We start from the raw sequence: 17,269 nt of genomic DNA, 5'->3' as shown, positions 1-17,269 counted from the left end.
ACTGAGATCTCTTCAAATTCTTGTAATATAACTTCACATTCCCTATCAAATTCCTCATCCCCTTCTGGCTCCTGTTGGGCCCCTTGGACCCATCCCATCAATCGGATCATACAAGGTATGCAGATAGAGAGTAATATAACACTACTGAGAGCTAGAAGGCCAAATCAAAGGAGTTGCTTCCATCAGCTTCCCCCAAACCAGGACCACCAGGAAGTATTGAATGGTGAGGTCCAGGTCTGTACAGAAACATGAGCAAGTTTCCCAATGTTCTTAGTGACTTCTTTTACTAGATTTCCATTGTCATCCATCTTTATACAACAAATATACAAATTTAGTTTCGCACAAACTCCCCCTTACTAAGCCAACAAATAATCCAGCACAAGTCTATGTTGTAAAACAACTTCTCTGGTTTGAATAGCTTGGTCAGCCAAAAGATCTAGTGCCTCAACCATCTGATTGGTGATAATCTCTACAGCTGCTTGAAGCCTAAGTATCCTGTTCAACATATATATTGGGGTTCTATATCCCCAACTTCCATCTTGAGCCAGATGGCTGGCCCATACTCTTTAACTATTCTTTCTGGAGGCCAGACATCACCCCAATCATTTGCATCTCTAGTCTGAGTAATGGAGGCATCTAAATCCCATTTCCCTCTTCCCAAATCATCTTACAACTGAATCCCTAAATATTGGTTTGCCTATTCAGGAAGAAAGAAAAATTTTGGTCTTATTAGTCCAATATAGCAAATCCCTGTCCAATTAAAAGGTAGGCGAGTACAAGAAGTTAAGCCACAGATCCAATAACGTCCCTTTAGAGCAGGTTGTTCCCTGGAAAATATGTCAACTATTCCTTGTAAAAGGGTAATATTGCTGGTCTCTCAACCCTAAGGTACCTTCCCCTACAAAGGTGACATACTGACATTTCCATAAACCCTGCTCCTTCCTCCAACTACAATTGGCAACTGGCCATTGACCTGTTAGGAACCTGAGTCCCATGTTTCCCAGGTGTCCTTGGGGTGACATTGTACCAACCCCATTGATGTCTAGACAGGTAAAAACTTTGTTTTCCAAATCCTTGCAGCCTCCCTCCTATCAGAGACAGAGCAGCCAAAAGAAAGCCTTTTGTCAATCCGTACCAATTCCTAAGGAATTGTGCCAGAGCTTAGAGCTCCAAACGACGACTGAAAGTGGTCCACTTGACAACTGCAGTGTCCACTGCAAGATAAGGAAAGAAAAAGTGTTTTACCTTGTCCAGAGTTAAGTCCGCTCACATACACTATTTCCCAGCTTCAAACTTTATCCTGTCTGATTTAAGCAGTTTTTCCCTTTAATATCTTCTGTCAGTGGCCACTGATGTTTCTCTTCTAAGTTCCAGAAATCAGTCCCATTATGAATTTGGGATCAGTTACCAATTGATCCAGGCTGGGCTTAAGGGGATAGGTACCCATGGCCATTGGCTCAATTGTTGGGATCCACCACAGATCCAACAATTTGCTAAGTTAAAAGTTCTCCCTATGTTCTGCATGAGAAGGAGGAACTGGTTCTCATCTCTGGAAGGTAAGGTCTGGTTTCTATGGCTATCATGAGGAAATAGGCAAACTCAAAGCTCGGGGAAAAGCCCCATGAGGGTTTCCCAAAGTAATTAATGTAAGAAAGGAAAAGTCATACAGTTATAATGCACTGGATTTAGAATTTGTGTTCCACCCAATCTCCAACCTGAATTCTATGAACAGGGAAACCTAGAGGAGGAGTCTGAGCTATTAATTCCTTTTGTTGAAGTTCTTATAAATGTCTTAGCAATGATTTAACATATCTCTTAAGAAATAGATCCTTTGTCTCTTAAGATAGGGTTCCAGTTTTCCATAGGACAAGCCTGGAGAGGATGACCGGACAATAATTCATAAGGTGAAAGCCCTATATCTCTATATGATTTGGTTCTGATTCTGATCACAGACTGTCCAAGGTAGTGGGGTCTCTAAAGATAATTTAGTCAGTTGCTGTTTTATTTCTTGATTCATTCTTTCTACTTTTCCAGAAAAGGGAGGATGCCAAAGGGTGTGGAGATCCCAAGTGATTTCTAAGGCCCCAGTCAGATTCTGCAATACTTGGGCAGAAAAATGTGTTCCCTGATCCGAGTCTACCCTCTCCACTATTCCATATCTAGGAATAATCTGTTCTAATAAGATCTTACTTACTGTCGGGGCAGTTGCTCAGGCCGAGGGGGATGCCTCCACCCATGAGGTCAGATGGTACACTATGACCAACAAGTATTTGAGACGACCCACCAGTGGTAGCTTGGTGAAGTCCACCTGGATGCTTCAGAATGGTCCGATTCCCAGAGTTTGTTCCCCTTTTGGGATCTGGCGTTGAGCAGCCGTGTTAGTCCTTCAACAGACGAGACAGCCGTCCACCAGTTGTCAGGCCATAGTATACAGGCCAGGGGAAACATACCTTGTCAGCACAACATCACACTTAGGTTTTGGACATCCCAGTGACTGCCCTGGTGCAGTTGCTGAAGGACCTGCCTCATACTTGCTTTGGTCAGTACCTCTCTGCCATCAGTCAAGAGCCATCATCTTTCCAAGTTCCCAACTGCTCCCAGAGTCGAGGCCTTCTCTTTTCCTTCTGGGTAAAACTGGGAGAGGGTAGACTAGGGGGAAGTACAAGTATCGAGGCCATTATATGAGAAATCTCCTGGTCTCCAGCTCCCTTGGCCTTCTAATCTATTTCCCCTTGCCTCAAAAGAATTTCCCATCTACCACTCTAGAAGATCCATCTATAAACCAATTTACTCCCCCAGGCATTGAGGATTCTTGTAAATCCTCTTACTTTCCTTTGAAAATCAATTAACTCTAAACAACAATATTCCTCTTCTGTTCCAGGGGACAAAAAGGAGGCAGGATTAAGATTATCAACATTCTGGGGGACACTTATTATAACATTGCCTCCAAAGGTGAGCTTCCTACTCTCTTCTACCAAGAGTGGCAGCAGCTACTGCTTGTACACGTCAGCCATCCTTTGGCTACCGGATCTGATACTTTAGAAAGGAAAGCCACTGGTCAGGAGCAAAGGATCAGCAATGCATCATGGGCAGCTGATCCTATAAGCCTCCTTCCCTTCACCTGGAGTGAATTCCCCTTCATTTCATTTTCTCCGCGTATTTAATGGGGAATTGTTTGGGTGTCAAAAGTTCTCTTTCCATATCTCCCTCCCCCTCTCCCCCCCATGATCATGCAAAACATGAAAAACACATCTGAAGACCATATAGATCTTTGATAAGTCAGCCTAGGATTGAGGTTCCAGAGATAGTCCTGCCTTCCAACAACATACAGTGTAAAAGGCGGGATGAGATTCCCAGCTTTCTCTCAAAGCACAAAAGGCAAAGTGGGAGTAGCCCCCCAAGTAAGCCTTTAGATAAACTCTAGCCCCAGGAAGTAAAAAGGTTAAAAGATTAATAGCAGCAACCAAAGTCTGGCCGCAAATTAAAATATTTGTTTAAGGCAGTTTTACTTCAGGTAACTGTCCTTAAGTTTTAACCATTCCACCTTATGACTTATGCAGTCATACCTGAATTCAAAACTCCCAGTAAATATTAGCGGCAGTCCCCAAGAATCACAGTAAAGGGTTCCTGGCGTATACAGCTTATCTTTCTTATCTAAGTAGATAGTTCTAAGTTTAACATTACACAGATCATTTTGCCTTTCAAATACTCAAATACAAAGAAAAAATTCTAAATCGCATGTTGTCTATCCTGTTTCCACATAAAAGAAACTTTTAGATCTTTCAGATTTAACATTAATTCTCTCTTCGTTCTAAAAAAAAGAATTAAATTTTTGGAAATAGTCCTATCAAATCCTGCTCTAGATTTCTTTTATCATCTTCCTTAAACAAGGAGACTATCATGCACATAAATAAACATTAAATAATTTGCTTTAGACAGATGGGATGTTAGTAGAAATAAATAGTTTTCAGGTAACTTACAGTTCCAACAAACTTCTTAGAGCAGCTATAGACTTGAAAAATAAAAATAAAACATTCAGTTATTAACACCATATAAATGTTCCTTTAAACAGTAGAAGCAATTGATATCCAAGCCAGCAAGGTGTTGCAGTTGTTTAAAAAAAAAAAAAAAAAAAAAAAGCCACCATACTTAAAGGGGAAGGGGGATTAGATCACCTGACAAGGTCCCTCTCCATGTGGCCACCCTTCCCCCACTCCACCATGCTTCCTGACCCTAACTTTTCATAGCTAATCCTTTTCCCATGGCAAATGGCAGATTCATTAGGGAATTACCATTCTCCACCCCACCCCCCAATTTCTGGAGAGCTATTTACCTCCCTTTTTCTCTCTCTGCCATCTCTTCCTGTCCCATCTCTCTCCTTCCAAAGCTTATTTGCTTAAACCTTCTCGACATATGTTAACATTCCCAAACCAATATTAGATGCTCCATTTAAACTATTAACTGCTTTGCAAATCAATGTTTCTTGTCCCTTGTCTTTGTCAAAGAAAAAAAAAGATTTTTTTTTTAAAAAAAACTTTAAAACTTCAAGATTCACAAATAACTGAACCAAATTTCATAAAACTTATACCTGCCCAACAGAGGATGACAAATTTTTAAGGCATAACTCAGTTACAAATTACCCAATACCTCTAGAAAACACACCATCTAAATAGGGAGATAACAATCCCAACCTCCCCTAAGGTAAACTACTGGCATTTTGTTTTAATAATCTATATTTTAACTTAAAATCCCAAACACGACTTTAAATTTCCAATAATATAAAACCACTTTCTCCATCATATTTAAAATAATGAATTTCACCAAATAGCAGTTTCTTTCTCTTGGTCCCATGTGGCCCTGCTGCAGTCAGGACCCGTGGGAGGGAAAGGAAAGAAGCTGCCATCTTTACTGTCTTGATCCCCCATACTTCCCTGATGTATAGGGTGATTATGCTCCCAATTGGGATCGGTTAAAGGTATTTCTGGTCAGCTGAAACTACTCTTGCAGCTGAAGGGTTTCTCCTGTCCCACTCCTTCATAGCTGCACCTCTAATTAGTCCCCTCTCCTCTTGTGAGAAAAGAGAATTCAAAATAGACATAAGTTCTCCTCTCGATTTCGAGGGCCCTTGGAGGGGCTGATGGAATTAAATCCTTTCCTTCTCTTTCAGGTACAAATTCAGTCTTTGGCATACCCAATCTTCAATAGTACCCTGGACAAAACAACAATACCTTATCATCTTTTCCTTTTTCCTTATATATTTTGGCAGTTCGTTCCAATTACTTAATTTATCTCCCAAGGGACTACCTACCGGTATTTTCTGATCATTTTTCTCATTTCTCTTCTGGAGGGCTGGCTGGGACTGGGCCACACCCATTGAATTTGGACGGAATCTAAATTCCAAAACGTCCAAACACGCCAATTGTTGCCAATTGACTTCAGTCACCCTAGAAGATCTAGCCAAGCCTATCCTGTCCAGAGACCAGAGTTTTAAGACTCCAGGCCTCACAGGGTTCTGTCCAGAGACCCCTCCAGAGTTTAAGACTCAGGGTCTCACAGGGGGCTTACCTCTAGGTCGCTGCGTAGCAAATTGCTTGATTGATACCTGTCCTCCACCGAACCAGTCAAAATTTTTACTGCGGAGTCTCTCCCTTTGCTTTGCTCTGAATTTCTCCACCTTGGGCCCACTTTACCTTGGGGAGTAAGGAGAAGCCCTGGACGCTGGCGGGCTGCCTAAATCAGAGCAGGGCACCACCCCGCCAGCACCCCAAGGTTCACCTACTCACCACAAGTAGTGTGATCCGGACTATCCCCCAAAACTGTGTAGTTCAGAAATGGTGAGGGGTCACCATTTAATAAAAAAAGCTGGAGAGATCTCTAGAAGCAAAGCAAAGTTTATCATACATTCTGGCAAGAAGGGTGTTCCACCCATGGAGCAGACAATCAAAGGGAGGAAGCATGGTAGTGGGCAGGGTCAACACTTTTAATCCCTAACACAAATACCCCCCTCCCACCACTGACCCTCATCCTTATTGGCTGAGGATCTTATATTCTAAACAAGGGAACTACCCAAGAAATTGAACTTGACCAATAAGTACATGGTTGCCCATATTTGACTGACGCTGATGTCATGGAAGGATAGCAGGAAGGGGATTTAGGTATGCCCTTGGCTCAATGCTTAAAGTCCTTCAGGCCTACTCAAACTCTGAAATAGAAGAATCCTTACTCAATTTTCACAATTGTCTTGAAAGATCTCATCTCATCTCATTCAAACCCAAGTCTTCTGCCTCCAAAATGAGTATTCTTTTCATTATCTTACACTATTATAGAAAAGACTTTCCAGAGGGCTTTCTGGCCCTCATGTTTACCATCTTCAATTCTTTTACATTTCTTTCATTCAACTAGGTATCTACCAGGTACTGTCCAACAGTTAGCCCTTTTCCAGATTTTTTCGTGGTTTTCCTTTACTGGAAGGTTGATTATGCAAGTCTTCCTGGAGAAAACTTCCACAGGAATTGGCCCTACTCAGGATGGAGAGGTGGTTTTAATTCAGTTAGTAAGGGGTCACTGCTTTCCTTGGCCATCAAGGAAAGGGCTAGGAAAGTTTTCTGGCTGAGGGTAAGGATAAACTGTTCCCTAATTATTTGTTTTATTTTCTGACATAATTTCTTCTCAGGGAGTAGTGCCACTTTCCCATGACACCGCAATCCAATCATGTGCTAACATTTAAAGCTTATTCTTTCTTTAAACTTAAATCCTGCTACCTGTATTCATAAATGGCTCCTTAATATGGTTAGAGCTGTCAGTTTACCCATTGGACTGATAACCCTATTAAGGGATTGCCTGGGGGAGTTGGGACAGACAAGTACCCCAAATCAATTAGGCCACCACTGGTACTATCTAGTTTTGTTCGTGGAAGTTTTATTGGAACTGAGTGTTTTTATTACTATGTTTGGAATAGCATTGTGGTACAGTGGAATGAGCAGGGATCAGTGTAGGGCTCTGGGTCCTAGATTTGCTAGGCCATTTACTAGCCATGAGACTTTGGCCAAGTGATTTATTGTCTTTGGGCCTGAGATTCCTCATCTCTGTTATTGGGGTGATCTGCTCTGCCCTTGTGACCTCACTGAGTTGTTTGGAACAGTCAGTAAGCATTCATTTCTCTTTTGAATAATGGGGATGAAAGAGTCTGGCAAGAGATTAAGATAGTGAGTTTTGACAGTGAAACAAAGGACACTTAATATAGAGAGGTTATTTCCCTTTTGGAATTATAAATAGCAAATTTTATGTCTTAGAATGACTTCCTATGACCATCTCCTATTTTGTCTAAAATTTAAAAACTGTTTTTTATAAGTAGATTTTTAAAATTTACTCTAAGTAAACAGTACAAGTAAAACTGAGAGTTGGAGCTTTTTTTAAAAAAGAAATAAATAGAGCTGTCTGTGAGCTTATTCGTTATTTCCTCCCTTTATGTATCTCCATTCATTCTAGACATCATAAATTCAGAGCTGTAAGGGGAATTTTCCCTAGTGTTTATCTAGTCTGGTGTCTTTATTTTAGAGTTGAGGAAACTAAAGGTCAAAGGGTTATGATTTTCTTTGGGTTGGCAGTGTCAGGGTGAAGACTGGTACCTGAACTGTATCACCCCCAGCCTTATACCCTGTAGGTATGTAAGTCTCTGGCTTCTCTTTCACAAGGGGTATGTAAGCTGTGAAGAACATTGGCCAACAGGTAAGAGCATCTGGAAGGCACCTTGAAGAGCTTCTTTTGTCCCTCATCTGACACTTAACAGGCTCAGGAGAGGTGAAGTAAGAAGGGGATAAATGGTCTCCACAAAACAGCTTTGTAGCCAAATGTGTTGTGGCTTTTGAATCATTCTGTTTCCCCTTTTGTGACGCCATCTCTACCTTGCTTTTTTACCATGAAGACTTGCTTGATTAGATTGGACTTTAGTTCAGCACAGCTGTCAGGCAGTGGCATTTAGGCTAATCTCTGCAGAGCAGAGCCATCTTTGAGGCAGGCAGTGGAAACAGGCTTATTTGGGGTCCAGCCTTTGATCACTTACAGGCTTCCTCTCCCTCAAAAGGCTCCCACTTTGAAATCTTTCTCAGGGATGAGTTTTACTCTAGTTTCCTCTTCTCCTTTTGAGGCAAATGCTTTTGCCAGGAATTCCTAAATGTTGGGTCCAGGCTTTGAAGATAAAGGCCTGGATAATTTGCCCCTTATTTGTTGTATTCTGTTTCACCTGAATAAGCAGTTTGAAATATTCTGAGTCAGCACAAGTGTTCAAAGAAATTAACAAAGGTGATAAAAAATTCAACATTTGTACCTAATCTGGAGGAAGTGAAATTCTTTCTACTCTTTTTGTTGTTGTTTACTTCCATTGTGTCTTGCTGGGCACAATGCCGGGCATCCTAGGAACAGAGTTCTTCTGGAATCGAATAGCTTGACTTGAATTCATAAATAAGTCTTTTTCATTCTGTGGTCAGTTGGTTTTCCTAAAGCCATTCATCAGTAAGCCAGCCTCCAGTCCTGGTGCCCTTCCTGAAAGGCTTTGGGCAGGCAAGCTCATTACAGAAGATAATGAAACATTAGAGCTTCTGGTGTAGGTGCTGAAACCCACAAAACATGCATTTTTGCATTTTCAGAAACATAAGTGACTTCCTTTTAGCATGGATTAAAAAGAGAAGCTAAGTGAAGCTGATAATGTAATGCAAAAAACGTTTCCTTTATTCCTGGCCTGTGCTTACCCCTGGGCCCAATATCTTATTGGCTAGTTGTTCAGATCAGTTTTCAGTACTCTGCCTTAGGTGTTTATATCTTTCAGGGATGGGAACAGTGGCAAAAATGGAAGATGGGTTTCTGATAATTGTCATTTTCTCTATTGGATATAACTCGTTATTCTAAGTGCCGGCTTGGGAGAGATAGGACGATACTATAAGACTTGGGTGACATTAGGCCATGTCATTAAGTAGCTTACAATGTAGGTCATAAAATCATGAGATTTAGAGCTAGAAAGGGCTTTAGAGATCATTTAGCCTAACCATCTCATTTTTAGGTTTCAAAATGGAGGTCTAGAAAACCATAATGGATTTCCTTTCCATAACTAGCAGTAAGACACTGAATGATAGAAAACATTTTTATAAGCTCCAAATGTATGCTTATAGTTGCGCTATAGGGCAACTGAAGGCAGTTCAGGGGACTGTACTTCCTGTTAAGGAAAGTACAGATTGTAAATATATTGTAGTTGGATCCTTAGAAGAACATCCTAAACAATATGTCTTATAGGGGGCAGGGAGGATGGGTTGTCTCAGCATCTAGTTGATGCTCCTCTTTTGCCTCTCTTTGAATTTAGAGAGCTACATCACTGAGTTAAAAATGAGGCCAGAGTACTTCTGAGGAATATCTAAAGGAATTTGGAGTGAGTGAATTGGGATGACCTTCACCTTGATGTGGAATTCATATTTGTTTGTATTCTAGTCTATTAGTGCATGTGCAGATTTCCCATTAGAGACATTACTGTAAAAAAGGAAGAATCTGGCCACTGAATATCGTGTCTTCAATCACTCTGTAGGCTTTTTCTTTCCAAAGCTGTGACCTTACCCCATCACCATGAGCCAGCAATTTCTTGTTAAATTTATGGCTTTTTTTTTTTCTTTTTGCATGAATTTATTTCTACCTTCCTCTACCTACTTCTCCAAAGAAAGGAGGGAAGTATATTTTATCTATGGTGTTGCAATCATTATCTTTTTTTTCCTGGTCTTCCTACTTAGTATTTCTTAGAACTCTTCATATTTTATTTCTTTGGGCACAGTGATATTCCATGTGCCACAGGTTGTTTAGTCATTCTCTAGTCAGTGGGCATCTACTTATTTCCAGTCCTTTACTCCCACCAATAAAAATGGCTGCTATGAATATTTTTTGGAGTATAATGCTTGTTTTCTGTATTGAACTTCACTATATTACATGGCCAGGAATAAGATTCCTGTGTCAAACAGGATGTTTTAGTTCCTTTTTAAACTAATTGTCATTTTCATAGACTCCTATCTGGGCCCCTCCTGAAACCCAAGTTAGCTTCAGGGGGGAAAAAAATTACAAATTCTTTTGGAAAGCTGGAGGGGGATCATCAAAAGAATTGCTGGGAAGCTCATGGAAGAGGGGGAACAAGGATGATGGTAATGAGTCTTTTAATTAATGCAGTCTCACAATTAGTTTTAATCACATTCTCTTGTGATGCATATGCCCTCAGGATTTTCACTGTTGAATGCTTTTAGAAATTGGAGTCATAAATAACAGAGGGTACATAACATTTTACCTCTTTACCTGGGGTCTCAAAACGTCACTGCCCCCAATTTCATTTTTTAATTAAAATCCATAAACAACAATTCATCCTTGGAAGCACAGCTTTAATTCAGAAGTGAATGCTGGTCCTGTTTTTGTATATATGGGGGAGGGAATGAGAAAAGATAAATCGTCTTCAAAATTTCCCCATTCACATTAGTACAAAGAACTCATGAGGCAGAGGAAGGTGCAGAGAATTGGAAAACAGAAAGCACTGGATTCAAATGCTGGTATGATCTCAGACAAGTCCCTTAGCTTCTGCTGGCCTCAGTTTCTTCATCTGTAACATGAAGGGACTGGGCTTGATGGTCCCTTCCCACTTTGAATCCATGATCCTCTGAGCTGAAATGGCCTAGAAGAGGAATGAATCTCCACTGGGGTAGGCAGTGAGCCATCTAGCTGGTCAGCCTAAGGGCCTAGAGCAAGAGGCCTGCCAAGGATGGCTTTGGCTTTTTCTCACTGTTTCTGTTACCCTCACTTCCTGAATATGGGGTGGTTAGCACATGGCTCCCCTTAGAAGTCAGGAGCTGGATTTCAAGTCCCTTTCAGGTAGTGGGAATGTTGATTTTCAGGTCCAATTGTGCATTTGGAAGAGTATCAGCTACAAAATCATATTGAAATTCAAGTTCAAGGGAAAGCCAGATGGTAATCAAAATGTGTGGGTGATTTGGGATTTTTCATGAAAGCTCTGTTCTCATCTTGCAGGCCTCCAGAGGAATGCTTTATAGTGCTAGAAAGCCCTCACAGCCTTCCTCTTTGGAGTGGAGGTGAGGAGAAGCTGTTTGTTTTCTTCCTGCTCATTCATAGGTATCAGGATCATAGTTCTAGCCATCCTCACCTCTCCCTACTTCAAAAAATACCATTCTGCACTCACATCAGAGCTAAATAAAGCCAGCTTGACCTTATCACAGAAAAATTTCCACCCCTGTTTCTGCTGTTCAGCAGTATCTAACTGTGACCTACAATGAAACCAGATATTTCTTAGCCAAAATACCAAAGAGCTTAGGGGCATTTGGATACCTACTCTGAATGTCCATAAAAAGGACTCAGGGCAATAGCTAGCAGTGATAAAAAGAATTATGATGTTCTTGAATCCTAAAGGACAATATTCAGAAAAGTTGGTGAAGACTCTTGGAGTTCAGGGTCTGCCATGGCACCTACATTTTAAAAAATTATTTTCTGCAATTTTTAGGAAGTCTCTCTGTTAAGAGTATATGATATCTTATCCTCTGTCCTTTCCCTCTTGAAATCAAAAACATCTCTACTGAGATCTCTCATACTTCCTCTGCAACCCACAACTTGCCTCAAACTTTACTGAAATACCAAAATAGAATACAGTTATGGGGAGCTTCCTTTTCTTACTATCAAATCTTCTCACACTTTTCTTACCTATGGAAGCTAGTCATTTGTGTTCTTGATTCTGTTTCTCTTCTGTCTTCTCCAGATAGTTTCTCAGTGATTCTTTGTCCCTCTGTTCTTCATTTTCTCCCTACTTGATGATTCCTTCCCCATTGCCTTCAAACATTCTTACATCCCTAAATCTTAACTAAACCTTGCTGTCTTCAAGCTGTTGTCCTTTATCTCTCCCTTTTTACAGCCAAACAAATGGGAAATGCCAAGTACGCTGGTTTTCTCCTGCTTGTTTATTCCACAACCCTTTGCAGGTTGGCTTACATCTTTATCACTGACCTGAAACTGCTTTCACCAAAGTCACTAACAATCTCTTACTGCCAAATCTAATGGCCTTTTTCTCAATCTTCATCTTTCTTGACCTCCTTGTGACATTTGACAATATTGACCTCTTTCTTGTCCTTCACACACTCTTTTCTCTGGATTTTTGTCTCCTGATTTTCCTCTTATTTGTCTTATTGCTTCTCAGTCAGTACTGGTTTATTATCAGTCCTATACAGGCATATGGCAGGTACACCTTAACTCTGAACGTACTCCAGATTTTGTCTTGGGCCCTTTTTGTCTCTACATTCTGTCATTTGGTGACCTCAACTTCTATGATGTTACTTATCTCTAGATACACATTCCCAAAATCTGTGTATTTAGGCCCAATATCTTTCCTGAGTGCCAGTACTGCATCATCAATTGCCCTTTAGATAATTAAAACTGATCTTGTAGAAATCTAACTTGGCAAGTCCTAATAGAATTCTTCTTTTCCTCATCCCCACTTCATTTTTAAAATTGACTATTTCTGTAGGTTACTACCAGCCTTCTAGTTCTCCAAGTTTGCAACCTCAGTGATATCCTTGACTTCACCCCACATGTCTAATTAGTTGCTGATTCTGTCTCTGCAACATCTCTCATATTTGATACCTTCTCATTACTCACACAGTCACTACCTTACTTCAGGTCACTTTCATGGCACTTCCCTGTTATAAATTTCATTGGCTTTCTGTTGTTTCTAGGACCAAATATAGACCTCATATTTCCAAATGTTCATTATTTGGATTGGCCAAAAGAATGTCCTGTAGACATATTAAATTTATTCAAAACTGAATTAGTTTTTATTTCCCTAGAACCTTTCCTCTGCCTAACTTCCTTCTTCCCTATTATGATCAAGGTTACTACCATGCTGCCATTCACCCAGGCCTGCAACTTAGATTTCATCTTCAGCCCTTTCCTCACTCTCTCACTCAGAATCCAATTAGTTATCAAGTGCTCTTGTTTCGGCTTTAAATAACATCTCTAGTATATCTTCACCCTCCACCCCCCACCCCTCACTGCCATTACCCTAGCACCACCGACTGTCAGCATCTCATACCTGGACTGATGCTATATATAGCATGCTCTTGGTCTCCATTCCAAACCATCTTTCATTTAGTTGTGAAGTTGATCTTCCTATAAAAGACAGATCTGATCATCCTATCCCATTCAGTAACCTTCAGTGGTCAACTTTATAACTCCAAGATTGAATATAAAAATCCTCTGAGTTTTAGAATCTTTCATAACCTGACCCTTTTATATCCTCCACATTTTCCATAATTTAGTGAGATTGGATTCTTCAAGTCTCATCTTTTGCAAGAAGTGTTTCCTAGGCCTTCTTAATACTTTCTGTCTGAGACACCAACCAATGTCCCTCTCCCCCTTTATATCCTGTATAATATGTATTATTTGTACATAATTGTTTGTATATTTTTTCCCATTAGATTGTGAGGTCTTTGTGAGCAGTCCCCCCCCCCTTTTTTTGTTATCTCCATCACATAAAACATATAATAAACACTTAATAAATTGTAGTTGACTTGACTTGTTTGGTTTTCATAATTTTAACAACTGGGTCCCAACCTACTGTTCCAGCCTCATTTTATATTTAGTTGCCTTCAAGAACTGGTACAGTCCATCCTAACTGATCATCTTGCTGTTTCTTACATACAATTGTAGTCTATCCCCAATTTCATTGCCTTTGCTTGCATGGGTTGTCCCTCTATCTTAGAGAATCCTTCCCTTAAAGACTAATGAATTTGTACAATTGTATTTAGCTGCATTCTTAGTCGTAGTAGCTATATGTTCTGTGACTCAAACTTGGTGAAAGGAGGTGGTACCCAAAATAAAAGATTTCAGCAGACTCTGGTTATTGTATAATTATAATTGTCAAAACTGATGTTTTTCAAAGGTGAAAATGGTTGAGGAAGAGACTGACCTGATATTGATTATTTTTCCTTTCTGAGATTGTTTCTAGAGACCTTTGGGGTTGTGAAATTCCTCAATGTGGAGCTGCAAATCTGAACCAGATTGTCTCAGGGAGTTGGGTGAAGAACTTGAAACTTAATTGTGGTAGCACAGCTATATTAGAAGAAGGACTGGAAGTTGGGTTTTCCTGATTCCTAAGTGCTATCCATTCAGCCAGCTGTTCCCCAGGTGTGTGTGAGAGGACTAAAACTTTGTTGAGGGTGGGAGGTAGTCCTTGAGGTCAAAACCATTTTCATGATAGGATGCTTTCATTTCATGTTTTCATTGCTAATACTGTATCTGTAGATAAAACAGAAGCTCTTTTGAGTCCTTCCTTAATAATTAGGGTATAAGGTGTCCTGAGGTCACTAAATCAAGTCATAGAAACTAGGCCCATTGTTAATAACCTCTAAGGATTTTAGCATTAAAACTAGGTATGTTGTGTACTTTCCACAGCACTCATATTTTAGGGTTTTTTTAATCCTATAACATTTACTTCGTTTACTTTGGGATCAGAATACTTCTTCATAAGGCTTAAGACTCTCTCCTGAGATTGTCAACCATTACTCTTGAAAGTTCTAGAACTGACTGAATATTCTCAGTTCCTAATTGGCATTTGCTCTTGACTGGATTCAGATAAAGAGGAAGAATTCTCATTCATGTGTGGTTGGTTGGCCACTAAATGCTTCTTATTTCCCTCATCAAGAGAGATTTTGAATATCTCTACTTCAGTGAGCTACTAGGGGAACCCTGTGACTTCTTTTCAGTCACCCACAGACTTAAAAAGCCAAGTTCTTCTTTCTAGGGTATATAATCTTATCACCTGTGAGGCATGTAATCTTCATTTTGGGTTTTTTGTAGTTCCTGTCTTTAAACTCAGTACTCGAGCAAATCTTTTTACAAAGTCACTCTGGTTGTTAATTGTTCTAAACATTACAAAGAGTTTTCTGATAAAATTGATTTTCCTTCTTAGGAAATGTGAGACCTGCATTTTTGATTTCCTTCACAAGCTAATTGTACAATATTTCAGAGTCTGATTCTTTTTGTACAGCAAAATAATGTTTTGGTCATGTATACTTATTGTGTATCTAATTTATATTTTAATGTATTTAACATCTACTGGTCATCCTGCCATCTAGGGGAGGGGGTGGGGGGTAAGAGGTGAAAAATTGGAACAAGAGGTTTGGCAATTGTTAACGCTGTAAAGTTATCCATGCATATAACCTGTAAATAAAAGGCTATTAAATAAAAAAATAAAAAAAAAGGAAATGTGAGGAATGAGAGGTGCTTCAAAGCCCTGTAATTTTAACCTTTGAACTTTCCAGGCATTTCCCTAATTTTCTTTGTTGTTGGAGGTAGAAATTTCCAACTTAGTGCTTATATCTTAGGAATGAGGTTGCCTTATAGAGCCTATATCTTAGCCAAGAGTGCTCCCCTAGGATGAATTTTGAGCTAATGACTGTCAGTCTGAGATTCATCCTTGTAGTCTGTAAATATGTTACCTTGTCATTGTCCAGGATGGCTAAACTTGGAGGTTATGTGCTCCATAGAGGCCTTTTGCCAATTAAGCTCCTGTTTTTTTTCTTAAATTTTTTTGTTGGAGAAACTTTCAATTTTGCCCATCTTAGTTGGGCACTAAACAGGGACATAGATAAGTGTATTGTTTCATTCTGAGTAATAGGAGGTCTCTTTGCCCTGAAAAGCCATTTATAAATATGGGACAGACAGGTGAGATAAGGGAGACTCAGTTTACTTATTTGTGAACATGGCTGAGCCTTCTCTCACTTACCTAAAAGTTGTGTAGCTTTTAAAAGTCACAAGTAGTCAGGAAGTGGCCTTGGGAAACAATCTACTTCCTATCTCCAAGAACTTTTGACATTCTCCCTAATGCTGCAGTTAATTTGAGATAGGATACTGGGGGGATGGGAAGTTCCCCCAAAGACCTTGTTCTACTTTTTTGGGGGTGGGGGAGGGAATCTCCTTAGCCAATTGAGATTGGCCACAACATAATGGTGCTGTTTTATGGCTGTGACTTAAATGCAAAAGGCTTTTCTTCCTTTTCTGGCAGCTTCTGGAGCCCCTATGCAAAGTAACTTCCAGAATTGGAAGCTCATTCTTTAGGTAGGAAGCTCAAATGCCAAATGGTCCCATTGGTGGGTGAGGGGGTGGGTATAATGTATCTCCAGAAAGAATGATACTTGTCACTTAACCGTGTGGACAGGTAGTAATTTTCTAATTGTTCCACTCTTAAGCACACAGCTGTACTATTCAAAATGTCTCTTTAACCACAGTAACTTGGGAGTCAACTGCTACTACAATTAGATAAATGGTGGGTAAATTTTTCATCAGAATACTGCTAATTAAATTGTGTATTTGGAGAATCTTGGGGCCTGGACATACAACCTAGGGTTGAATATAGCCCCGCCACTCCCAGATACTTGTTAATGTTTGTTGCCTTTTGCATTCTGACCATGTTTTTTTTTTTTCTTCTAGTGTGAGTGACTGCCCCATGTTATGTTGATGCTGGTCTGCCATGCTAGCCTGTCTGCCTGGGCCAAGTGACCTGTCCTTTCAGCTTCTCTCTCACACGCAGATGAACACTGGACTTCAGAAATGTAAGTGGTGTGGGCAGAATGAGAGCCAAATCTCCATATATTTAATCTGGGTTGTCAGTAACAGGAAATAGTTGCCTAATCGTATACCAGCAACATGAGGGACACCCTGTAGATTTCAGTAGATCTGCTGTGGTGAAAAATTTTCCAGATCTTATTTATTCCTTTTGCCACCTTCCATGGGGGATGCTTTTATAAAGGGTCAACTAGGTGACGAAATGGATAGAGTGCCAGGGAATTTGACCTTGGATACTTGCTCGATGTGTGACCTGGGCAAGTCACTTAACTCTACTTGTCTCAGATTCATGGTCTGTAAAATGAGCCGGAGAACCATTCCAGTATCTCTGCTAAGAAAACTTCACACAGCAGGGTCATCAAGAGCAAGACATGACTGAACAACAATATGTTGGATGCTTTGTTTGGAGGTGGGGGAGAGGGGTGATCCTAGAGAAGAACTTCACTCTAGACTTCATCGTGTCAAGGTAGGTGGAAGTAGAGTGTAAATTACCTGTTGTGCTGTCAACTTGTGCAGATGCTGATCCAGGACTCCTTTCACTTGGCCTTGTTCCTCATGTCTGGGGTTAGAGCCACCCAGACTTGGAAAACAAAATGACACTTATCTGATGGGAGCTTTGGGAGCTGCT

At 40.2% G+C, this 17,269-nt stretch overlaps 1 protein-coding gene across 6 annotated transcripts in view; it reads left to right on the top strand.

The window, feature by feature from the left end:
- FAM222B (family with sequence similarity 222 member B) overlaps positions 1–17,269 on the top strand; it is a 68,891-nt gene that overhangs the window by 40,488 nt on the left and 11,134 nt on the right. Inside the window, exons 1-2 of one of the 6 annotated variants that reach the window (XM_003770030.4) lie at positions 13,547–14,202; positions 16,507–16,628. In XM_003770030.4, coding sequence (XP_003770078.1) covers positions 16,547–16,628 — 82 coding nt within the window. In that variant the 5' untranslated portion in view covers positions 13,547–14,202; positions 16,507–16,546. The other 5 variants (XM_031967699.1, XM_023503631.2, XM_031967698.1 and 2 more) reach the window with 5 other exon arrangements.

The sequence above is a fragment of the Sarcophilus harrisii genome, chromosome 4, assembly GCF_902635505.1.
Source record: "Sarcophilus harrisii chromosome 4, mSarHar1.11, whole genome shotgun sequence".
NCBI classification, from domain to species: Eukaryota; Metazoa; Chordata; class Mammalia; order Dasyuromorphia; family Dasyuridae; genus Sarcophilus; species Sarcophilus harrisii.
Note: the sequence above shows the minus strand (reverse complement) of the source record. Positions and strands in the feature narration are given on the sequence as shown.